This window comes from Aythya ferina (genome assembly GCF_964211825.1).
Source record: "Aythya ferina genome assembly, chromosome: 1".
Taxonomy (NCBI): domain Eukaryota; kingdom Metazoa; phylum Chordata; class Aves; order Anseriformes; family Anatidae; genus Aythya; species Aythya ferina.
This window is the reverse complement of record NC_140296.1, coordinates 61540175-61567231: the sequence shown is the minus strand read 5'-3', so window position 1 is coordinate 61567231 and position 27057 is coordinate 61540175. Positions and strand designations below refer to the sequence as shown.

Genomic DNA, 27057 nt, shown 5'->3' with positions numbered 1-27057 from the left:
CATGTTATTCTTGGCATCGTGTAACTGCAGAACTCTCCGGAAATAGAAATTTCTGAACATGCCAAGATGCTAACAGGGATCTTATGGCATATGTATATTCTTCAAAGGATGGAAAGCTTTATTTACCTACCTCTTGTATTCACATGTATTTTAAGTATGTCAGTGAGTTTGTGAATAATACTCAACATCCAGTCTGAAAGGCTTTAAAATGTTTATTTTCCTTTCTTGGCAACAATATAACCCCATCCCTTTTACCTCTAGTGTCTCACCTTCCGTTCTAGCTTTCTTTACTCCAGCAGACTCCGTGTCTTCAAAGGATCTCTTTCGACTTGTCCCACCACTGAATGGGTTGGGACCTGCGTTCTGATGAACCCCATTTAAGGTGCCATTGCTATAGTAACGATTCAGGTGACAGTTCTGGAGGTTCAAGAGAAACTGGGCACATTCTTGGAAGCCCTGGGTATGTGCAAGGTCTGCTGCTGTCAGGCCACTGGCATTTCTCAAGCTGTACAATACAAAGAAACTGAATTACACTCATTCATCAACCTAGCTGGCTGCTGCTGCTGCCCTTACTGACTATCTATCTGTTGGCGATGAGAGAAAGCATACACTTAGCAAATTTCCATTAAGAAATTAGTTATCAATCTTAGTATTATAACTAACTTAACTTTTCTCACATATATCTGGCTTCTAAGCAAAATTTGGGAGACAAAACACTTTAAAATAAAATCAATATACTATATGCCTTAAAAAAGCATCTTCCTATTTAAACTTCCCAAAACGCTTTATTCTAAAATAGTCTGAAGACCTGATCTTTACGTAAACTTCAGACTAATTTAAGCCTTGAACGTTACCATCTTCTGCAGTTTATTTTGCAATCTCTATCTTGAGTAAAAGATCAAATACTCAAAACAAACTTAACATGACTTGGCAATTGTCCATGGCATTCTGGTTTCTAAGGTAACAACAACATCACTGTTCCTCCTAACAATAAAATATACACATACATAGAAAAAAAAAAAAGATAAGATTCTATACTTAGTTATGCTTTGCTTATAGTTTTTTTTTTTTTTTTTTCTGGTTTGTTTCTCATTTCAAAGTGTGTGACATCATAAGTGTTGGGACTTGCTTTGTTATTTGAACCAAGACTTTTTCCACATACAAGAGAAATGGCACTGGATTTTGAACATCCTAATATACCAAGGAGCTTATAAATGAAACCAGATTAAGACATGTAGACTCGTGGAGGTTTTAATTTGCAAGAATGCTGGAGGCCATGTATTTACACAAACATACAGTATGTCTGTGCTTAGACATACCGGATCCTGTCAGAAGGAAGCACAGAGAACTGGCAACAAGAAGGCTAGAAGTGACACAACTAGACTGTGAAGCAAAAGATATGCCAATGAATCTTCCCTACTTTTTCCCCTCCTTTCAAACCACAGCTAACTAGTCAGAAAAATGGAGTTTTGTTTCTTGGCTTCAGTAGTTTATACACAGTATTTATACTGTAGTAGTTGAAGTCTAAGACTTAAAAGTCCAGAAAGAGTTTAGCCACAGAATGAGAATTCAGAGGATGAACAGACCTGACTCCTCTGTTGTAACTCGTATCAAGGAGAAGACAACTCAATCCAGCTCACGCAAAGAACACAGGGCACAAAGCTCAGCTTTACTTCCTAGAACACTGCAATTTATTTGCTGTAACAATGAAAGACCAGACAGATCTTCAGAAACTATTGCAGCAAGGCTAATTCCATAAATAGATACAGCTACATTATGTAAGGTTTGGAAGGGTACTTTGAAATACTACAGAACCAGAAAGGTTATTAACTAGGAAGATCAGGGTAATCTCATTCCATTCTAGACTATTTTAAGCGGTCACTTACTTGGACTATTAGTGAAAATCCAGAGAAGCGCAGTAAAGAGCATCCCAAAAAGCAAGACTTTAGGAGACTGAAAAAGCTATTCGGTCAAAAGAAATGAAGTCTCAAGGTGGAGATACCAGCTTCAAACACCTAACAGACAGCTGCAAAGAGACTAATATGTTCTGTGCATCCAGTGCTGGCAGTGTATGAATGGGATTAACAAGAGCTAAGTATATTTTAAATAAGGCACTAGGAGAAAGTTTCAGAGTATAAAGTTGGTTAGGGCTGTTGAATCTCCAAAGTGTTTTTTCACCTGCTTCTTTTTAAGAACAGACTATGAGGCCAGAAATTCTGTGAAACGTAGTCGATCCTTTCCAGGGCTACACCAGATGGCCTGCTGCGGATCCTGCTAACCAGTATTCAGTGCTCTTCTGGCAGTTCTCATTTACTTGTGTTGTAATACAGATGTAATATTTCAATATTGATTTTGAACAAAGCGACTAACTCCATTCTGTCTAAATTGTTTTAAATTTGCTGGCCCAAAAAGAAAAATAAAAGAAATATAAATGAGCACATTAAAGACATGCAAAGGTAAAAGCATGACCAAAACAATACGGTGTTAACACCTGATTTCATGAAACACCAATGAATAATAATTCTCCCATTTAGCAGGTGTTGTTGAACAGTATAGCTCTGCTTTGAAAAAATGGACTGTAAGACAAAAAAATAGACCGTAAGATGTAACTGTCAGACAGACTAAGTCACCATTTCCCAAAGTAATGGTGATATAAGCTGCGAGAGGCATTTGGAGATGTACGAACTAAGACCCAAGAGTGTAAGGCTGCATGTACTAAATTTTGAGAAAGTTTGTTTCCCAGAAACAAAAGAAATGAGATCTAAATTAATGTCTGACAGATTTCAATATGTAATCAATTTTGTGAGATTTTATAGATCTCTCCCCTCCCCACTTCTTAAACGCCTTATTCCTAACAGGCAAACAAAAAAAAGTACTTGTCCTAAGGAAGTATTTTAGCAATACTGCATAGATTTTCTAGGGGCTCAAGCAGACTGGATGTAATATTCTTGATTCTAAGAGTTTAGAAATTTCTCTCTTAAAAATCTGAGTCTGAATTTAACAATTTCACAAGAACTCACTTTGTCAGGAAGTTAGCAAAAAAAATTAAAAAATATATAAAGTCAAATAAAAGGGGATGTAGGTGACTCTAGAAACTCGCTGGCCAACTGCTACTCAAGAGAAAACAACAGAAGTTCTCTCTGCTCTCTCAGTGGGAATAATAACATGAGGAATTCTTCTACATTCGGTTGTCAAGTTCCGTGAATTTAATAGAAACTTGATTATTCTAGGACTTTCAAATCCTTTCACATTTCACGTAAACGTGCTTGTATTCCAATATTTTCAGGAAGGAGAAAAGCAGAAGTCAACAGAAACGGCACAAACTTTTTTTTTTTTTGAGAAAATGAAACCTAATCTAGAAAAATAAAGTTCTACTTCTTTAGCAGCTTTTTTTAGCCTTCTCTAGGAAAAAAAAAAAAAACAACCTGTCACTGGAAACACAAATGGCTAAAAGAACTAGCCATGCTACACTAGCTCATCGTAACTGCAAGAAAAAATGGCAAACTCAATTAGCCCACGCATAAATCAGAAAGATAAAGCCCTTAACATGTATCATGGTTTTACCAGATTGGAATAGCTTTATGACATGAATTCATCAAGAAGTGTTTCCAAAATATGTAATTGAGTAAGAAGTAATGCCGTAACTGTGAGGATTTTGAGTGCATAACAGCAAAATCCAGTCCAATACAGCCTTTCCAGAAACCCTGAAGTGAAATACTAGAAAGAATTAAAAAGCTCAGCCATCTACTCCACCACTCTTTAAAAGCACTGATCCGAGTAGTACTCCTCTGTCGCAGCAGCAGTTACAAGGAACTGGGAACACTTCTCCTGAATCTCAAATTACCTCAAATGATGCCAGCGTTTGGAAATGAAGCAGCTAGCTCTGCTATGTCCATAAGCTAATATAAAAGCTGTTAATGTAAACAGACTTTATTCTGGAAAGGAAAATAGAAATGGCTCACTGCACTGACCACGTATAAGATGCATAAGGAGTTCAATCTCTTACGTGCAATCTATCTCTATGTCAGTCCTTGCTTATGAACTGCAGTGATGCAAACTATCAGGTGAAAAGGGAGAAGAAACAATTGAAGATTCTTTTGGATATTAAGCCGACTATGTATGACATAGACTGCATTGTTAAAAAAAAAAAAAAAAAAGGAAACTCAGAGAGCTAATCACTGTATTTAAGTAAATTGTCAACTGCCTCAGTTATTAGAGATGTCCCATGAAAGGCACATTCCTTAATTTCTCACAGCTGCTTACAAGAACAGTTTGACTACATAAAGGGTACTTTAGCTAAAACCAACTTTAAGACTTTGGCTGTGAAAGAAAAGCAGTGGAAAAAAATGCAATTCTTTGGACAAGACGGATGGAAATCCCTCAAAGTTTCATATTTCTTGAAAAACTTTCTTTTCCACCCATCCTTGATTTTTTTTTTTTTTTTTTTTAAGTTAAAAATCCTTTTAGTACTAATTATGAGCTGACTTTAACCCTAACCTTGAAATAGCCAAAGAAACTGAGAACATACTATCAGATATTAAATCTTCAGGTAAGTGGCCCTTTTATTCCTTCTCATAATACTGCAAATATGACAGCACTATTTCTCCAACTATTACTCAGAATGTACAACTTAGCAAGGAACTTTTCTCCAGGTTCTCTCTCTCCCCCCTTCTCTCTTTCTCTTTTCTTTTCCCTTAAGATACTACACTTGAAAACAAGCTCGTATTTCCTCTCAGGCGTTTTCTCAAAACTAGGCTACCTAGCTGAAAGAAGACCACGCATGTAACAAGCTAGACAGACAGGTATTTTCCAAAGATGCTTTTATGAAGTAGCTATCAGATGTGAAAGGATGGAAGAAAGTCATACTAAAGAAAAGAAAATCAGGCTAAGCCTTGAAAAGTTACATGCAAGTTACAATTAGACAGTCTTTTATTAAATAGCACATTCATTGACTCAGTACAGTATTTTCTATTTACCATCAAACCTCCTCTCTTCTCCAAATCAAGTCCAAAAAAGTAGATGTCTCTGAAGGAGGTCAGTCCAGCTACAGAAACAGGTGGAGAAGCTCAGGAAAGCAGACTGAAAACTATACCTCTCAAAAGACGATTCTGGTGTGCTGTTCTTTTTTTGGCACCTACTCCAGACAGGAATATGTATAAAGGGTTGAATTGAAAAAAGTGAGAAACATCTCTGACTTAACCTTACCCAGAACTAAGTGCAGTTTTCGTTGTCAGGAAATTGATTTGCTCTACGCTTAGAAAGCACGAACCTTGCATCATTTCCATTTGATTTTCCATTCATATTTGAAAAACAAATGAGTCCTCTTAAGATAACTTGGCAGTATTTCATTTTGCTTTATAGTTTATTCATTGTATTTATGTAACTCTTATTACTGCAGATAAATCAGAATCACAAAAAGCATGATGTTATTTACCCTCAGCCTTCTTTGTAGACAAAAATCCAGGAGCTGGGAATGATAAAGATGTATTATTTTCCTTGAAGTATAGAAGTGTGGGATGCTAACTCCAAAGCAAAAGAAAAAAAATACAATTGGAAAGATACATTTTCATACTATGAAGTTATTATAAATAGAAAAGGTCCATGAGAATAGTTGATGGAAATCTGGATATGGAGAAGTAGAAGTAGGTGATCTTGAGGTTTCTTGACAGATTACATTTAACACTTGAATTCTGTAGTGACAAGTGTTTTATAAATGAACTGAAAACACGCACTGTTTATTAAGAGTTAGAACTCTGACTTTCGTATATACATTTATTCACATACCTTCTATAGTGCTTAAACAACACTCTTACAACCCAGTATTTCTTCATCCATCAAGAGATGTCCACAGGCAGTCTTCAAAACTGACTAATCTTGGCATGAAGAGAACTTTTTTTTTTTTAATTTTGTTTTTCTCCCTCCAGTTGACATTACAACTCCCATTTTAAAGGCCCAGTTCATCTGAGAGTCTTGGTATCAAATTAAAGCAACTATAAAGAGGATACTCTTGAAGCTTATGCTTAGTTATTCCCTACTTCTGAAATGCTTTTAGAAAGGCTGTGTGCATAACTCAATCATTGTTCATAAATAAATAAATATCCTGACCAAACAGGATTTGCATATAGAAACACAAAGGTAACTTTCAATTTAGCCTTATTTTAGGGAGATTTTTATTATCTCAATCTAACCACAATTTGTTGTTTTGAGAAGTTCCCTAAAGGAAGGAAAAATCTGAGACAAGCTCTCAGAAAATATGGAAGATAATTCTACTGTGATTAAGGTACAGAGAGTACAAAAAAAAATAACTTAAAATTGTTTAAATGTACCTTCTTGTAAGGAAGATTTACTTCAAGATAACTCAAAAAAATTACTCTTAGAAGGATCTGTAGAAAGAAAGACTTGTGTTTCTTGCATCGACTTATAAATTATACTGAATTTACTTAGACAAACTTGATTCTAAGTTGCTTTAGTTGTTCATATTTTTATACTCACAGAAAGAAAAAAATCAAGTACATTTCTGTGTCTTTGATATGTACTACTTGAAATACTCTATCTTCCACTTATAATGTCACATACCTTGAAAAACAAAACAAATATTTGCTACAAAAATTCAACATTCAATCTTTTTGAAAAAACAGTCATATGCAAAAAATTCCTCTAATTTTAAATAGTGATTACATCACCTACAGCTCACTGTGCTTTTGTTAATGCCATGCGACAATCTAAGAAAATAAACCACAGTTTTTGTATATCAATGTAATATCTGTTAAAAAATACTGATCTCAACTTATCTATTGTTAGTTTACAAATAAAAAAAAAGTAGATAATTGTAAATTAGGGTAAGCAAAGCATGCAAATCTATAGATTCTATATCTGAATTCCTAGATTAGCATTAAAACCAATCACCGCAACAAATACCTCAACAGTATGCCTTGTGTGCAGAAAGGAAGCGATACTGAACATTCAATGCCACAACTGTAAGGTTTTCGGAGAAGCACCTGTGGCAGTTTCAGCAGTTTCTATATGGAATGCTCCCCCTTTCTAGGATTACTTGAAAAAATCAAGTCAATTCGAATTACGTAGCTGTAAAACATTGACATGTGTAGTTTTCACAGTTTCAGAATCTTCTGTTTGATTTAAACGGGCAATGGTGCATAAACAGGAAACTTATAATCATAAGGGATCACATATTTGCAGGCAACATTAAGCTTAAAAGTTACATTAACAAACATAAAGTGCTGTAGCACATTATTCATTATGTAAGCCATTCTCATGTGACCACCTTAACAACAAGATACTAAGCCTTTTATGCCTTTAAAGCATCATTACGTTCATCCTGAAACCAATTTGTCAGTTCTTCACCGAAATTTATATAGAATGGATTAAAATTACCAGTCAACTCATGGCTTCAATTACTTTAAATTTAGTAGGCTGTATCTCAAGAGAATTAGTAACTATTCCTATACAAAAATTAGCAGATACAAGGATTAAAACAAAAGGAGAAAGAAAAAAAGAGATCAGAACACGAAAACGCCCACAGTGAGAAAAGAATTCCTATAAACATCAGTATACTAATCTAAAATTTCTACAGCAAAGTGATTTTAAAATACTAAACTTTAAGTGTTTTAACCCTTTGGTGTCCAAATACAAAAGTCACAAAATAGTTTTGATTTTTTTTAGATACCAAGAGAAAAAATTTTCTTAACTAAACAGATGCGTGCCACTGCTGGGGACAGCTACAAAAAAAATCACGCTATAATTACAAACTGGGCATCTACAAAGGCGCAAGTTGGTGCCAAGTTTTTATTTCACAACAAAACATGTGGCAGCTGAAATTATTTTAGACCTTTTAAAACAAAGGTAGAGATTTTCAGAACATCCTCTAAAATTGTAACAAGGTGAGCATATTGGAAAGAAGGAAGCTCTTCTTTGTGAAGACGATGATTTTTCATCATCAGAAGGTGATGTTTCATCATCAGTATTAAGGTCCATGAAGAACTACGCAGCTGTAATGAGCTCTCATGTGTATATAAGACACATTTGCTCACAACTGAGCAAATGCTGGCACAAGGAAGAATTCATTAACCACGGTATGCAAATTAGAAATCCTACATTCATCACCATCAGATGTTGGTTTATTGATTTGGTTTCCAATTTAAATTCTTTAAGAAAGACCTCGAACAGTGGACTCAGATTTTCAGAGCATCTTGTAGAAATGATCCACGTTTCCAAGTAAACTTTTATCTGAAGAAATGTGTGACTTTGCCTGCTAGCAGCAATCGACATTTTTCAGTTTATACTCGATTACATAAGAAATTATTCCTAAACAACTCACAAAGGTATTAAGGGCCATGTTAACTCTTAAAATGACAGCATGCTTGCAACACTGCATAACAGAAAAGACCTGCACTATGCAAATGAGAGTAGAAATTTCCTAGATCACTAGCAACAATGAATTCCAAAGCAACTTCTTCTTTTTAGTATTGCAGCCACTTTAAGTCCAAAGACAATAGAGGAGTTATTTACCCAGCCAACTATGAAAATCGGAACCATCACTGCTGCTACTAGTATGTTTCTAGGCACAGACCAGGAACTCCACAAAAAGTTGCTTACAACGAGGAAAGCGTTATGGAAGACTATTAAGGAAAAGTTCAGAGTAAGCTCTGAACTGAAAAGATGAACAGTGTTGTAATCCTCAAAGATGCCTCTAGCAGCGAATACAATCACCTTATTTCTCTTGAATGTATAAATTGAAAAGCAATGACAAGAGAACTTGACCTAGAACTTGAAAAATTAAGGAAGCAAGCTTTTTTTCCAAACGTGCCAAATTCAGAAAAAAAGTTCAGGAGATTTAGTATAAAAATCATGGACAGTAAGAGCTTGGGAAAACTGAAGAAAAAAGGTAAATTAATTTTAAATAAGTATTTTTGTGCCAAAAGGGGAAAAAAAAAAATCAAGAATGGAAGGACTAAAGATATCAGATGGAATTGTTATTTTCCAGTAATATGTGTGACAAGGGAGAATAGGATGTCTTTCAAGCTACATATTTTTTTTTTGTCCTCTTACTCAAGCAGACAGAAGATATTTTGGATTAAGAAACTACTAACATGTACAAAACCACTTTAAAGGAGCTTCACAGAGCATTTTCAACTTAGACTTTCTTCAAAAACAAAACAAAACTATCTACCAGGTATTGAAAACATCTCATGAAACAGGAAGAAGGAATCAATCTCAAACAGAATAGTAGCGTTCTCCCTAAGTGCTAGCTTCCAAGGCTTTTCCACGACTTGCTAAGCTCCATGCAATGAAATACAACTCATATAACCTGTAGCACAAGTCACACAATTTAAGAAAACTGTTTCTGACCAACCTGAACATGTTGTGGGCCATGCTACAATTGACTTTTTTTTTTTGTCCAGATTCAAAGACACTTGTTAAACTATGATCAAGTCAACTGAAAACACCCAAACTAGAATAGCAAATGAACCCCCAATCAACCTATCTACCACCAGAAGTTAATTGCAACTTCTTTGCTTTAACAATTCTGCAGGCAACATGTACCAGCAGATCAAGCAAGGCATCCATGCAGATCGCCACCCCTATCTATGTCAGGACTAACCATCAGAACTATGCAGACTGTTGTATTTGGGAATACACTGCACCCTCGCTTCTTCCATTGTACCTAACATGTACAATGTTAGATCACTCGCCCCTGAAAAAACCCTAACATTCCTGTCAGAAATCTGAGTTATCAAGACTTCAAAGTCTTGGTAACACCTCATTTTTCCTTATCCATCTCTTTTTGGACCGAAGAAAAGCCAAGAAACCAGTGTTACAAATCACAAAGGCTTGTCACTAATGACTAAGCTCCTCTATCAGTCTGGACCATATCCTGTGTCCTTTTTATGTTCCAGAAAGGTCACAAAATATCATGGCTTTAATGAAGAATTTAACTTTACTCATAAGAAGTACCACCTCTCACTTTTTTTTTTTTTTTCCTATTTCTGAACTTACGTCAACAACTACTATTGTTATTCCACCTCCACCAAGAATAATCCACTCTGAAACTGAATAGCAACTACTGAGTTTGCCACAGCTTCCTGTAATTACTCAAAACAGCTTTAACTGTGAAAACTACACTTTTCCATCCTGATTTACTCTAAAACTGAGCCTCTCCCACTTTCTGATTTATTAGCTATCCGTACACATATGAGCTGCTTCAGTATTCCCAAATCCTTTCTTGAAACTAACTCAAACCACTACCTTATTTCATGGTCACAAATCATATTAAGTTATTCTACAACAACAATCAAGTATGAAACCAAACGTGGAAGAAATTAACAAGCTTTATTTGTAATTATTGTGCAGAATTAGTTTCACCACTGCAACGTACAAAACACTTTGACTCTGCCTCCCTGTATGAATTTATATAAGAAGGGAAAGGAAGAAAGAGACCCCAAGCCTCCATACTGCAGAACAGTAACTACATGAATACTGTGGTGAAGGCCCTAAAAATGTTTCTGATATATAATGAAATCAGAACAGCCACATTTTTCTTACCTATACCATACTGCCTAGTACTGCAGCAGTAGTTGATCCAAAAGTTTGACAGCTGAATGGGGAGCTGGCAATCAGGTTGGCAAAAAGAGTACTGTATGAAGCAGTGAAGCAGTTTGAAAAGTACCAAACAGATCATGTAAGTATTAATATACTAATTAACAGATAAGAATAATTCTGTTGAAACAGTACCTAACTGTTATTACTGAACAAAAAAAATAGTGAGAATCAGAAGCATTATTCCCAAGATGGGGTTACTGGCCATAAGACAGTAGGATATTGCTTTTTCTACGCTGAATCAGTATAGCAGCACAGCTTTGGAAGTTAAGAGATGTCACTGTAATGGCATTGCACGTCAGAAGTATTCGAACACCACACAAACAGGCTGCAGTTCTGTATTCAAAGTTGGGTAGCAAAGTTAGCTAGCTAACAAAAACAAGCACATACTAAAAAAAATTGCAAGTCTGCACTAAGTTTTTAAGAAAGCGGGAAGAAAACCAGAAAGATGAAACATAACCTACTTCCACGTAGTAAGTACAACTCAGCTAACAGAGGAGATGTCAAAACCCTGAGACAGTTTCAGGGAACAAGTCACACAAGTTTCCCTAAAAGGGGAACTGATAGAAGTAGCAAAGGAATAGCTGATTTCTGCTGTTAATGCTCATGAAATCTACACAAAATTCTTCTGTCTGTTCACTAAAGTGGACTGAGTTTCAGAATGTAAAGTTGCAAAAGTGCAAACAAGAAGAATGAAAGCTGAGATGTTACAGGAGTGGTCATAATTAAAATGTGAAAGATGTCACTTCAAAGAGAAAAGTACGACAAGAACTTCACAATTGGCTAATCGAAAGGAACTAAGAAGAATCTGTTAGATTTCTGCTGTGAAGGATGAAGAGCCGTTGTGAAAAAGTAAAATGAAGTTAAGGATGCTTTTTTACAAGCATCACAATGCAGCTCATGACACATGAACTTTTGCAAAGAAGAATTAAAATTAAGCCACTGTCAAAGAATGGTAGTAAAGTTCTTGCTGCAGATCTACATACGGGAGATAGGATGCTTCTGGCACTATAGGAGGCAGGAATTTACATATTTAAACAAATGCAAGACAGCTTTAATAAGAAAGTGGCTGAAGTATCTGCCTCAGCTAGAATTATAACATCATGGTAAGTCTGTCATCTGGTAGAAACAGATGCATGGGTATTATTTGTTCCAGCACGTCAGTTACTCTCCCCAGACCTGACAAGCAGAGCATGAGAAACCAGAATGGAAAAGTAACTCTTCAGGGTCTTGCAGCATCCCATCACGGTATACAAAGTGATTTCTCCAAAAACTGTAAGATTTGTGGTAAGGAGATAAGAAGATTTCCTATCCCAATATTCAAGTATTTTGACCAAAAAAACCTCTGAAGTGATGAGCCACTACTCGTGCTCAATTGGATGGATGCATAGCGAGCCACATCCTGACCCTTAGGGTGCATCTCAATCCCAAGAGAATATTGCATTTGAAACTTCTCTCCTAGCTCTAAATCAAGTCGCTAAGAAATAAGCAACTGTTCGAGTGACAGTTGCAGAAGATTTTTTAGACAAAAAGAGGTGAACATGATGATGCACAAGTGAAATGCATTGAAACAGCCAAGGAATGAGAGAATTAAGTTCAAATTAGTATAATTAACAGCTGCATCTGCTTCCTGTTTTTTTGATTCAATAGTATCCTGTGTTTAGAGGTCATTTTTACATTTATATACATGCTGTGATATGATCTTTGAAACTGTACGATATCCAGCATTTCAAAAATAGTGTAAAAGAGCAAAACAAAACATGGCACCAAGAAGGCTTTTCCCTGTAAAGAGCTGTGGACACTTGTTCGTCACCATTATAAATAATACACAATTAACCATACATAAATTGCATTAATTATGCCGTTTCAGTGAAAATCCAGCAGTTATTATGGATACTTTAAAAGGTACTATCCACATTAAAAAGTCAGTTACACAGCAAACCTTTTCACTCATATGAGGACATTGTGACCACCTGCTTCCCCCTCTTCAAGGGTCCATGAATACCATAGTTAGTGGAGCAACCATTTTTATGGCTGTAGGACATACTGTGCACAGAATATGCTTCAGCTAAAATGAGAAGGTAAATACCACAAAAAAAATCAAAATATTTTCACTAGGGTACAGTTATTATTTTTTAATATTACTAAAAAATTTACACAGGAATAGAGTCCCAAATTCTCTCTCATCAATTAGAAAAACAATGCAACAACTTCATGAAATTTAGAGACTGCAACATATCGTATTTCTCTGCAAAAGCAATACACTAACAAACCTGAAATAAAGTGAACTAGAACAATTCAAGTTAGGCGATTAATTTTATCCTTACTGGACCGCTGTCAATATTCTTTGGCTTCCAACATAACTGAACAAGTGAAGTAGGCAGGAACAGGGCAGACATTGATATTGAATATTACACTAGTCCAACTTACTTTATTTTAACAGCAGTATTTGAATAATCACTCATAAATAGAAAATAGTTTTCTTGCAATATTACACTATTGATTATTATTAGTGTAATAATAAAATCTTAGCATCCCTATTCTACTTTCTGCATAGAACTATATAAGGGATGGTGCAATACTTGATGTGTACTATAAATATCAGGGATAAGTGGCATATTTGACTATTTGCAGTCAAAAGGGACATTGAATCTTCATGTAATTTGATATTGATTATATCAATAGATTTTGATATCATAACTGTATGAAGAAATAAAGACAAAATTGCATTAGAAAATCTAACCTCCAAAAAAAGGGCATGCTCACCATCAATAGAGATCAGCACTTTAGCCTTAAGTTAGTGCTTAGTTCTCTATTTAGTAACTCTTGCCTTTGTCCTATACAGTCAATGATCATTTCAGTTAAAATATCTTAATTAGAACTATAATATATGGAAATGGCCCTCTCCTTTTCTTCTTTTCTTCTAATTGAAGCCACAAAACTAAACTTTCAGAGCACCTACATTTTCAAGATGCTACAAAAATCAGGAAATCAGCATAACCATTAGAGATATGGGTCCAGTTTTCAAGCCCAGATGAGCCAAAGTTAATCAATGTCAGAACTGTACCTATGGATTTAGCCTAATTTAACATCCTGAGCCTGCGCACTACGTTCTACAGAATAAAACCTTCACCCTAATCAGTCAATTAACTCTCTCTCAGATGGCAGGGGCAGACTTTTATCCAATTCCTCCAAATGAGGAACATTTACGCTGCTCCATTTATGGGTTAGGACCTATAGAAACTGAGACCAGTCTATCCTACTCTAACACAGATGCAATTCAAAGTTAGAAAATTGCAAATTCAAGTGATTTCCTGTTCCTAAAACTGATAAAAAAAAGTCAAAAGGCTGGAAACACATACCAAGTTTTTTGACTAGAGCTTGCAAATACAACATTAAAAAAGCCAAATTTCCAGTATGTAAATTAAAGTTGCAGCCACATCTCCAACCTCAGCCATTCCGCTCCTAATTTTGAATCTCTATGGATGTAACACTTTCTCTTCATTTACATCAGACTCAAGTCACTCATTTCATGCTGTTTATGCACTTCTGCAACTTCTCTTTTGATTGGAAGCTTTCTGAAAAATCACAAGATTACATACTAATTGATGATGATAATTAAGGTTTGCTCAATTCCACAGTAAATTTAAATCCAAGTTTATCTTAACACATCTGGAAGTGAGTGCAAAATGGGAATTTATGAATTTACAACTGATTTCATGAACTTGTCAATAACTGACCTTGCCAGCTGCATGAGTTACCTCACTGTAAGTTTTCTATGAAGTAATCTCTCATCTAAAGCAATTTGTTCATTACTATTAACTTTAAAGGTTCTCTATTTCCTGACTACTCTATGATACCATTGAAAAAGTTAAATTTTATGGTAGATTAATCAGGGCAGCATTACAAAAACAGTAAGATGGAAACCAAAGGGTAAAACAGGAAATTAACTACACGATTCTTATTTGACTTACAACTCAATAGTTTCATCACATTGCAGGTTAAAATACAGTAACTAGTTACCATTTAAGATAAAAAAAGGCTAGTTCTAATTAAAACAAAGTTCTAAAGTATTTACATTATTATAAGCCATAGAGCTTATACTCAACATTTCTAGGTGAAAACTGCATCCATTTTGTCCATGCTGTAAGTTGCAAAAGTTTGTGAGATTTTCTGAATGTGTTTGCAGTACATAAACCTTTAAAGAAAAAAGTTAAGAGGGCAAATATACACAATACACTAACAAACAGCATTAAACTAACTGCAAAGAGTGTGTGAGAGAGATGCTATTTTGCACATAATGTTGCTTTTGCATTGTTTTCTGTATTTATTCACCAGTGTAAGGTGTAAATTAATTGCAAAAGTAACTACATACTAGATAAAGTGTATAATTTGGGGCCATCTCACAGAAGCGAGATCCCTTTTTTAATATATCACATATAAATGCAATACTAATGTAGCACACTGGTACAACTTCAGTTAAATAAACTTTACTAGACATGCAAAACATCTTGGGCCTTATTACAGTTGAACATGTCTAGCTGTCTTTTAATCATGTGTCTGCTGTTTTGATTTTTCTTTCTAGTATTAGTATCTATGTTTACCGGTCTAAGTTAGTCAGCTAAACACACAACAATCAACAACGACAAAAAAAAAACACCTCACTTACTCTATTTGCGCACCGTGAGCCACAAGGGCACTTATGGAATCCACACTACCAGACCGTGCTGCTTTATGAATAGGAGTTTCACCAACATAATCCTGTAAAGACAAACTACATTTTGTCAAGCATAATCTTTCAAAAGATCTTATTTTTACACTACTCATTTTAATTAAGAAAGCAGATATATATATATATATAAATAAAGCAGCATTTATTAGCTAGCAAATACATCAGGTACTTTATCGGTATTTTAAATTTTGCAGTAGGCTTTCACATACTTTTAGGAACAACGATAAGGGCATCTGACTTGCATATACCTTTAGCTAATAACTAGGTAATCAGCAAAATCACACAAAGGAAGACTTGTTAAAAAAGAGATCTGTACGTACTAGTGGAACAAGTTACTCTAATATTTATTTCCTAGCATCTTCATTCCCCAGCACCTTGCCCTAAGCAAGCCATCTCAAATTCAGAAGCACTATGGCCAAGATTGTGGGACTATATTGCTTTCAAACCCCGCTGTCACACTTACCCAGTACTGCACTGCACAATAAACACCCTCCAGGTGAGATGTATCTGTGAATAACTCTACTGTAACATAAGCATGCCCAGTGCTCACAGGCCAGGCCAGATCTCTCCTGAGACATGCACGTTTGACTTCTGTGTCCTAAATACTTTCCTGTCTACTTTTATTCGTTTAAATTCCATTAGTGTTAACCATTAAAAGCATTTTGTTTTTCAGGCAACCCCTCTCTACAAGCTAGTTAGGTAACAGGGAAAAATCTACACAATTTTATGAATGCAATAGGTAAGCAGCAGGTGAATTCCATGCATCACGACCACAGGATGCAGATGAAATTCAGGACTTGCGATTAAACAACTATAATTAATTAAATTAATACTTAATTTTAATCATTATTAATTGATATTATTAATAGTAAGGTATTAGGAATCACAGAGAAGAATTCATAATGAAACATGGCCTTGGGGTAGCAAGTAGATGTTCAGTTAGTTTGGTTATGTTTTTTTCCATCCTCAACACTTCCAGTGCACAGCAAGCTTTTCCTTCCTCCCCATCCTCCTCCTTTCCTTCCCAAATTTTGAACAGACTTCACCGCCTGTTCCACTGACATTAAATATTGTCTGTGTGTGTGTACCTCATTCTGCTTCCCTGTTGTTTCTTTTATTAAAACATCACACTAGCTATTAAAGTAACGTAACACCTTTACTGACTTGACAGCCTTTACACACAATGGTGTTGTTCAACGCTTAGCTCTGCAGCTCTGGCTATGCTTCAGCTCTATCTGAAACACGAACACTTTCACAATATGATCCTACCACCATCCTGATTGAAGGTAATGTGCTTTAAATTGTCTGCCAAGCTTCTGAAAAATTCAATCCCATTTTCTAGACCATGTAAATGTAACTCGAAGATTAATTTTGGATTATGTTTCATACACTCTCAATCTGCTATTTGCCAATTTTATTTTACAGTAAAGTATTTTTATAATGCTACAAATTCACTAAGGGTAAGCAAGTTTCCCATTGCTTAAGACATACGTAGCCAAAGAGTGATACACCTAGCATCCCCAGCAGGGAACAGCAATGGTACCAGACAAATTTTACCTTATAAAACTAAGGCAAATTGCTGAGGCTGACAGAGTTTGGAGACAGAAAAAAGCAGAAAACTCCTTGGGGTCCTTAGCGATTATGAAAGAGCCATACACTCCTTCCAAAATGGCTGTCTGGAGCTGATGGATAGAAGACTGCTTTTCAATGAACTTTATATAATTCCTCCTATTTATAACTTTTCTAGAAATTACAGGAAGACAGACACGTTGAATGGAGGACACAATTTTATTAACTGTCTACATGGAAACTCATCCGGCACTAATTAATCCAGGATTTTCCTAATAGTGTAATACATTTCTCATCATAGCAGCTGTCTTCGATTCATCATTTTGTTATTATTTCCATTCCCCCTCTTCTGTTAGAGAGATGAACATGTAGAAAAGAAGTGATTGGCCTCTCAATTTCGTTCAGCATTAGTATTTACAACCCTACCCCTAACTGGAAAGATAATCATCAAAACACAGCTCAGTCTAGGACAAGTTAGCTCATCTTGCCAATGCACGTGACACAGATGACAAAAATCTTTACTAGACCCACAAATCTAGCGTGCTGCCCAGTTAAGATCTAGATAGCTGAATTACGAAGTACTGCTGAGGGAAATGTTAGAAAGATAAGAAAGGACCTTTGCAAAAGAGCTCCTCACCACGGCGTTATAAAAATAAGCTGAGCTTGTAGCAGTTAATAGATGTGTCACCAATAACCAGAAAAGGGTTAGTATCTCAGAAAGAGAATGTATGTCTTGAGAAGGGCTTCTCTCAGTCACTGGCCCAGAAAAGCATGCACCTCTTTTCTAAAGCTAAAGATTTTAGAAAATACTTTCAGATCAGAATACATGAATTTAGATTCTTAGAGCACTCCTTTTAATTACGGCACCTCATCTTCCATCTTCACTAACATTCATTGCCATCTTTTGAAGTTCTACTACAGAACCAAAACTATTTGCTCTCCCTTTTATCTGAAATAGGTTCCTAGTTCTGCAAACAAAGAAATTCTCTTCAGGTTATGATCTAGATTGAATGGAAATATATATTAGTTCCACTGAAAATGGCTTGGAAATTTATGCGTTTTTCAACACATCCAAAGTTACCTGTAGAGGTAAATAAAGTGCTCTGAGACTGAGCACAGTTCTGTTTAGATTTAACAATTGGGATGGATGGTACTAAAAAGAAAAAACAATATAAGTTTTTTCTAAGAACAGTGCCTAGGTTGCTTGGCTCAATTTGCACATTACCACATTTTCATGCTTCTTTTCATTCTCATCTCTTCCATATGCCTTTTTTCCTTTTCTGAAGACAAAAGCAGGTTTTTTGTTGTTGTTGATTAATTTTCTTTAGCTTGGGGTCATGGCTAGATTACATTTGACTATTTCATTTTACTGAATAGGTATCTTGCTGTTCCTTCCTTACTCTTTTTATTTACATGCCTGGGTCTTTCATATCTTTGGCTTAAATTCTCTTCAGTAAATCTCAGCTTGTATTTCATCACTATGCTGCTTAGCCTCAGACATTTCCTCTACGAATTAAATCTCTCTCAAACTCTTTGCTTATTCCAATTCCCCTTTTAGGTATTTGTATTTATCCAGTTCAGTCTAAAGATTTTTTCCTCAATTTTGAGATCTACATTTCTGTTGGCTTTAAGATCTTCCAGTTCAACTTTGAGCAAACTTCCTATTTTCTTCTCCCAGTGCCTGGATACGATTCAATTAATCTCACTCACTGGTACTTTTATTCCTCTTTCATCTAAAAGTTACTTACCTGTAAGTTTTTATTCTTAAAATGTTCCCACGACCATTTACACCCGTGTATACACTTGTACGATACTTCTAGTATTAATGTCAAAACACAGCATTATTTTACCTGACAAGAAATAAAAGCCAACTCCATTCCTTACTCAGCTGATCGAATGTCAAAGTCTATCAACTGATCACACTTCCAGAAAGTGTTCAGACTTCTTAGACCTAGGGCTCTGTCCTTTCTGAAGCTAGAAAGTAGAAGCTGGAGGAGATGGAACATTTTTCCTCTTTCTTCACTAAAAATTTGATTTGAATTCATGATGGTTTCTCCTTCTGGACACAAAAGGAATGAGTCTTTTTTCCTCACCACCAAGGGTATTAGTGTGTTTACAGTTCTTGAGAGTTTGGGTAGTCTAACCCCTCCTAAATCTGGCTGCCATCACTACCAAATTATGGTAACTGGTGGGATGAAAAGTAAGTTAACATCACCTGTAAGGATGCAATATTTCTTATCATTCCCCTTCAAGGCAGGCAACATGATTTTTTTTGTTTGTTTGTTTCTTGGCCAATCAATGAAGGCAACATACAGTAGAAATATTTGATATGCTGAGGTCAGATGGAAAATATATTTAAATGAAGCAACAGGCTTTTTATCAGGAAGAATTCATGATCATCTGAAGCTAATACGCAAAGCAGCACAGAATCAGTCTGCATTGTGACAAGGATAAAACTTCATGGAAGTAGCAGTGTAATTGCTTTGCACTGTCAGAGTGAACTAAAGCAGGCATGAAGCTAAATGCAGGTCTTGTCTCACAATATTAAAAACTATTAGCAGGCGCTGCTCACTGAATATAAAAAGAAATAAGACTTTCTCTTGCACCCAGTGGCAGGTAGAAACAGGCAGGAATATTGCTTGGCACTTTGGCTTTCTCTGAATGTTTACGGTGACCCTTGTGAGGGGAGGGACTAGGGGTAAGTACTGCCTGCCAATCAGGAGAAAAAAAAAAAAGACATGATTCTAGCCAGCACATACAGTTATACAAGAAGGCTGGACATCACGGGATATACTCACAGAATTTATTTTGGAGAGCAAGGTACAGGTGGGACAAGCAGCTTTCAGCGTTTGTCGTTCATTGCTGCTGCCTGAGAAAGGTCCCAGGCAACTGTCACCAGCACTGAGATAATCATTTTAATGTTTTCCTAAACTTCAGGGCAGGCAGCAGGGGCTACAATACCTCAGGGCAGATATGAGAAAGCATGTATGCAAGTTCTACTGAGTACCAGAGGTTTACATTAGGATTGAGAGACTCGAGGAGATTCCTTTTCAGAAGCTATCCTTTTCTTTTTCCAGAGGTGATTGGTTAGTCTGTAGCCAGTGACCAGGAGTCAGTTTGGAAGGAAAGCTTTACTAGTTTAAATATCAAGTATTCCCAGATCTTTCTCAGCATGTGTTTTGTATCCAGTGTCCATGGAACACTTGTCCTCACACAAGCATTAGCCAGTGACTATGTCTGTCTGAAGTACAGCATCAGTCAGCGAGCTGGAAGGAATAAACAAAATACACATCAGGAAATAGTGCTCCAAAAGCTCCAAAGTGTGGGTGGAAGCCCTAGATAATCACCTGGAAGAGCTTGGAAATTAAATAAGAAACTAGAATCACTTATAAAGCAGTGCAAATCAAACGAGAATAGTAGATTTTGACTGCAATTCAATAAACAACTGGAAGGAACTGGGGAGAGCAAAGCATGCACTATGCTTTACATACTCGTGTGTGAAACATTCCAAGCTATCTGTGGGTTGCTTTGCTGTAGGTGTCACAAAGGTACGCTGCCTAGCTTTGAGTGCTCGTGCACGTGAAACCAGTGTGACTGACCAGCTGCACCTTAACAAAGAGCTATTCTTGCTTCCACTGTCACTCTGAATTAACCAGAGATTTCTTCTTTTTATCAAACCAGATCTAAAATACCTCTTCTTGTATGCTCAATTCCTATTTTGTGTAAAAAACTTTTTTGACCCCACAAGTGTAGTTTGATACTACTGTTATTAACACCATACAAGGGTTCCACAGCATCAGCTCTCAGTACTGTCTATGCTGGCACCCTTTGCCTGTCACTATCTAAATCTGCCTTCTGAAGTCTTCCTAGGTCTTCCTATTATTTAGATTTGCTCTCACGACAGGCCATAGATTTATAAAGACTCCTGAGTCACTGGCTAGTCACTATGACTAGCCCTCTCTAGGACGGGATGGGTTACCAGTCTACTTTTAACTGTGTGTCATGCTGCCTTCTGCTTTCCCTTACAGTCATCTGCACGTTGCCCTCAGCCCATGGAGAGTTCTCTCTGTACTCCTCTCCTCTTCTGCTGGGGGCTAGCTACCACTTTCTTCTGCGTTACAACCTCACCCACTAGATGTTCCAGGAGAGTAAGCTTGTTCTTCAACTCCATTTCAACCTCACTGGTCAGTTCTTCTCTTTATCCTCTTAGCAGGAAACTTTCATTCTTCTCATTCATTCATTTTCATTCATTCTTCTCTTCTCATTTAGCAGATATCTGTACATCTTTATTCTGTGCATGCCATGTTTCCTCTCTAATCACAGTTTCTTTACGTTCTTACCTGGGCTCCAGATGCATTTCTAGTTCTTGTATTTTCTCTTCTGATGATTCTACCACTAGGCAGCAATAACTTAGTGTGTAAGTTACTTTTGTCAGGTATCAAGGAGAAGATGCGATCTATAGCCTCTGCATCCAGCCACCTTCATTGTTTCTATAATTCTCCTGGTGTCTCACAGCTGTTCTCAATGCACCAGCCTTCTTGTCTGAAAACTCAACACAAACTTCCCCATTTCTTATTTTTTGCATAACTTAAAAAAAATATATAAAAACAACTCTAGAAAGGCAAAAGTTCAAGTTCTTCAGCAGTCTTAGCTTAACTCTACTGCATTTAAAACACTCTGGCCATTAAATATTTTAGGAAAAGTATGATGTAAGTTTAGCAAAACAGATTTTACAGATGCTGTGCTGTACTACAGCTCTAGTAAATGCATATGCTCTAGTAATAATTACTCTTAGAGGACATCATAAATCATATTTTGAAGTACTGTTGTAAGGGAATAAATCATGTATGCACAGCACACATAATAGATCCGTTCAGTACTGGAAACATTTTCTCCAAATGCATGTTTTTAAGCACTTGATTCTGTTACCATACCAGAGTGTAACAGTCCTTTACGTGCTTTTTTACTGTATTAATATACTCTATATTACAAAATAAATTGGTATCTATACCCATGGTAACAGTAAGGGGAAATTATCAATTCAAAAAAACAAATACCCCCCATTCTCTCTTTGTTAGTCAAGTACATGTTTCTGATCTACTTGTAGGAAATTACTAGAAAAGCTTTGGAAATAATCTAAGAAAGAAAAAAGGATGCAACCAAATGCATCTTAAAATAAATCACGTCTTACTAGATTTTACTAGTTAGACGTATGACTAAATCAAGGACCACAAAGGTCTCGTGGTTCTGTAGGCAGTGGCAAATTCACTGGCTCATTTTCCAATTCTTACATATTAAGTAAGATGTTTCTCACTACTCTCTTTTTCCTTCCCCTAAAGATGCATTAAAATACCAGAGCATTTGGTAATGCTGCCAGCATCAGAGCAGCGTGGTACCATTTTGTTCAGGGAGAAAGATGTCAGCTCCTCAACCAAACGTTCTCCAAACCTTTAGTAGCCTAAGACAATTATTAGCCCTACCTCTACAATAATGACAAAGCCCTGTACCCAACAATTAAGTTATTTGACTTCAGGGGATGTTAAAAGTGTTTTACCTGTATGTGAACGTAAGGATCATACACACTGTAAAACGGGACCAAGACACTTCTTCCAAAATTATATGCAGACATGAAATACACATTAAACCATACCTGTTTGTTTATGTTGGCCCCCACTTGAATCAACCAATTCAGGCACTGTGGATGTCCTCCAAAAGCAGCAATGTGGGCTGGTGTTTGAGCAAAACGTGTTGTACTGGCATTTACAGAAGCTCCGGCTCTTACTAACTGTATTAGGCACTCCAGCTTTAAAGACATGAGGGAATAAAACCCAAAAAATGTTACACAGGTATGCTATGACACAGTTAGCACATGCTAAATAAATAAAACCCCAAAAAGTTAAGCTTACTAGCAAAATTTAAGTGGACACAAAACAAGAGAGAACATGAACACTGGATTTTCCCCTTCCTCCTTATTCCTGCTACCCCCAGCCACAGATCGTACCTGAAAAATATTAAATTCTCATCCCCAGCACTGAATTCTGACATTTATTTTTGGGATTGTGACATTTATTTTTGGGATGGGGAAGAGAGTACAAATAATACCTCAGTGTCAACCAGAAGAGCTACTTGGCTCACTTTTGTTAGGCAGAAAGTTTCTGATCTGGCAAAGCTGCAAACATGATACTAAACAGACATTATTAGCTAATGTTTGCCAAAACAAAAGTGTTGTTAGGAGATACGCAGACCTATTTTCAGGAGAGTTCAGAGGGAAGAAAACCAGAATACGCAAGAAAGATTTTAACATTTCTTTAGTATCTTCTGAAAGTGACAGAACCTGATTATTAATAACCAGTATCATTACTACTATGCTAAATCTGTACATGAAGTACGTTATGTTGACTGTTTTCCTGCTATTATTGCTGAAGAATTGTTAAAAACAGTGTGCATTTCTGTGGCAGTACACAAACCAGGAAAGCTTTTTCCCATTTTAAAAGGAAAAAGAGTATTTTGTCACACTATATTCTGATTTATTTTCCTACCCTGCTAACCAGAAGTATCCGATACCCAGCTACTATATTTGTTTGCACCATAACATTTGTAGAAGCTGAGCGAACCGCAGCCGTGATGAGCTCAACTTTCAAAAATAGCCAAAAACACAAAGCTCCCTTCCTGTCCCACAGCACCATTGCCCTTTTGTTGACAGGAAAAGGAACGCACTATGCTAAAAAACAAACAGTTTAGTCTAGGCTTCCATTTATTGTGGGCAAAAAACAAACACCCCCCCGCCCCCCTCCCGCACACACATGCGGCAGTGAAAACAAAGAAGCTCCACACTGACTCCGGGCACTGCTTTCGTGAAATGAAAATCTCCTGGTCAGCCTCATATGGTTAATTAAAGGAAGGTTTGCTAGCTATAGGACTGCAAGGGAATAATCTGTTCATGAAGAAGTGATGACAAAGCATCAAAAAGCAAGCTGGCAGCTTGATTATGGGTAGAGGCACGAACATCACCATTTCAGCATTCTTCTCTGCCTCTGTACAATGTCCTTTTTTTTTTTTTAACCTGTAACTTCCTGACACTGATGAGTTACATGCACAGGACCAACCACAGCAGTATTTTCTGATAGTTTTTCAGCTACATTGTGCACTTCAGCTGTATTTTTTTCCCTGTATAGTTCAAACACACAGATATGAACTCTATCCTGCAGCATATACAAAATCACTTTTTTTTTGGACAGTAACGGACCTGATGTAAAAGTACCATTAACATACCATCAATTAACTGTCCAAGGGGGAGGGGAACTGAGATTTCACAATGCTAACAGCTCTGGCTCCATAAATCTCAACATTACCAAAGAAAAAAGTATCTTTTCAAAAGCAAACAAGTAAGTTTGCTGAAAAAAGAGAAAAAAATGTATATATATATATACACACATAAAAGAATACAGTAAAAATGGTGCAAGATAATTTGTAATTCCAATGCTAAATTACCCAAATAAACTTTGTATTTGATACCCGTAAGGCTTCATGCTTACAAGTTAGCACCCTAATATTGCTGTTAACCCTTAATAATTACTAATAATTGTAATCATTAATAAGTGATGTGATAAAAAAGTACCTTCTATACCAAAGTGTTTCTCTACTATAACTGCAAGCAAAAGTAAAATTCAGACAGTTTTCTAAAAAACTAATCTTTCAATATAATTCATTTGCAAACGCTTTCAGAAAAGCGCTGCAGCTTGAGGGAAGAATACATCCTCTACAGAAACTGGGCTGCATCAGCTTCCCTAATTACACGGACATCACGGCTTGCCAATTACGAGGGGAAAAATATTGGAACTGGTGCCCCCGTCTCATCTTGCACTGTTTGAAGCTGCTTTATGAAACGCCTATGCGTCACCGTGGACTTTGTGTTTAAATTTTTAACTTCATGTTTAATTTCTTTTTTTTTCCCCTTGTATCTCCCCCTCTCCACCTCCTACGGGGTTTTAACAATGAAGATAAGGCTTCCTCCCATTAAAAGCCGAAGCAGGGTTCTTCTGCACGGTGGCTGTCAGAAGCGCCTGCTTCTTTCTACGCTACTGAAAAACGAGGCAAATTACTCCGTGGACAGAAAAAGGCAGCATACCTAAGGGCAATGCCCCGCCAGAATACTTATGCTTCAGATTAGGACACGCAAGTCATTTCTCATTGAATAACGTTTCAGAAGATGTTTTCCACTGTATTGTTTTACCTAAATTGGAGGTTAGGCTGATTGAACGGAGACAACGGACGGGCCTCCATATAGGCCACAATGCTGGCACAGTACCAAGGAAGAAACGTGTGCTTTATCTGCGCTACTTTTGTTCCACAAGAAACAGAATGTACTTACTACTGTTTTGCTTCCTTTAATGTAAACAGTCAAACGGCAAAAATAAGAGTAGGAGAAGAGCACGAGCCAGGAGATATAATCAAAGGAAGCAAAAATTACACGTGCGAGCAGTTAATGAGAAAAATGAAATGAAAATAAGCATAAAACAAAGTGAATCAGCAGTGACTTTTTTTTTCTTTAAACACAAGCCCTTTATTTTCTACCTCCCTGGTAGCTTTTTAACCATTTTACATTCTGACCCATCTTCTTGAAAATCTGCATAACATCAGGGTAATTTAGGGCGCTATATAATTAACTCTAATTTGAACACAGCAGTTCTAATGGGAATTAATTTACTTCTCAGGATATAAGCACTTCTCTGCAGTGAGGGAAAACCCTGAAAATGGAAACTCCACCACAGATACTCAACTTGGCAAGTACATTTGGACGTGCTACCATCTGTGATCCGTACTATCTTCCAGAAGGAGGGGATGGACAGAGGTCCACACTGTCACCATAACATCAGATATTGCAACCAGGAATTCTTACCTACTATTTTTAATGGACACTGATGGTATTTTAATTATTACTTGTAAGGTCTACAGGGCTGTTTCATAGTAAGCTATATAATTATTGAAAAATACTGTCTTTTTTTAGTCTTAAGATACCATGTTTTTGTTGACTAGTATTAGATCAGTATTTCCCCAATAAAAAGCTGTATTATCTTTTGCATATTCATCTCCAATGGAACTTTTGTTGTTACTTCCCTATCTGCACATCTGCAACCGTGTGCAGGAAGGCAGTTCTACAGCTTTGTTTATAAGTGATTTTGTGTTGTCCTTTGATGTAAGGGGGGCTTTCCTCTACATACAGCTTGTGAAAGAATTGAAGAAACATCCACAGATTGCTAAAGGTCACCAACCCTAGACTGATGCTCTGTGTGCATGCACGTCTATGCGTAGGAATTGTTTTAGACTTGCTTGAGGCAAGTTGTTCCACAAGTACTTCTTCCCAAAAATAGCTACATCAGTTTTGTCATTTCAGTCTCTTACAGAGATGCAGTTAGAAACATTCATGTCTGATGGACCATGCTGCTGAAGTGTCCTAAACCACAGCAGCAATGAAGTTCTGGTGCCATTTAATTTCTTGCAGGCAAAGAAAACCAAGTGCAAACCCCAATAAATCTAGCACGACAAAGAACCACTACTGCAGCAAAAGAATCTTGTTCAGTAATTTTTGAAACGTTCATTAGGAGTTAAAGTTGTAAGACCCTGATATTTGAAGAGGCAGGAAAACTTTCTGTTTGCAATTATGATCAATCTTAATTTGAAAAAAAAACAAAAAAAAACAAAAAAAAAATGAATAAGAACATAAAGACATGCATATGGATGTCCACTAAAAGCAGCTATTGTTTCACTTTTGGCAATCGCCCCTGAGCTTGTGAAAGGTTGATTTATGACTACGCCAAACGAACACAAAGTAAGTCAAGTCTGAGATCCAATTACAACCCTGGAACTTTTCAAGTGTGTTGAAACACTGGCGGTTCCGCCCAAACATCGGCAAACACATTTTTCACTGGTAGGGTGACTGAGAACTGGAACAGCGTGGGGTCTCCTCCTCGGAGACCTTCCAAAGCCACCTGGAGGTAGGCCTGGGCAGCCCGCGCTGGGTGGCCCCGCTGGAGCAGGGCTTGGAGCAGGCGGCCTCCAGAGGTGCCTGCCCACCTCGGCCGCTCTGGGGTTCTGTTGCACAGTCCCTGCCTCAAAGGAAAACATTACCTAACAAGACTGTA

General features: G+C 36.8%; 1 protein-coding gene and 1 long non-coding RNA gene across 3 annotated transcripts in view; both read right to left on the bottom strand.

Moving 5' to 3' along the window:
- The window catches only part of ANKRD10 (ankyrin repeat domain 10), a 36509-nt gene that overhangs the window by 7777 nt on the left and 1675 nt on the right, over positions 1-27057 (bottom strand). For both annotated transcript variants that reach the window (XM_084515138.1, XM_084515139.1), the window contains exons 2-4: positions 22566-22718; positions 15284-15375; positions 270-505 (exon numbers count right to left, since the gene is read on the bottom strand). In XM_084515138.1, the coding sequence (XP_084371264.1) occupies positions 270-505; positions 15284-15375; positions 22566-22718 (481 nt within the window). The remainder of the gene's footprint in view (positions 1-269; positions 506-15283; positions 15376-22565; positions 22719-27057) is intronic.
- LOC311434763 lies at positions 6919-13991 on the bottom strand. Its single transcript, XR_014691720.1, has 3 exons — positions 13977-13991; positions 12557-12682; positions 6919-7050 (listed from the first exon to the last, which is right to left on the bottom strand). It is a non-coding gene; the product is annotated as an uncharacterized lncRNA (long non-coding RNA).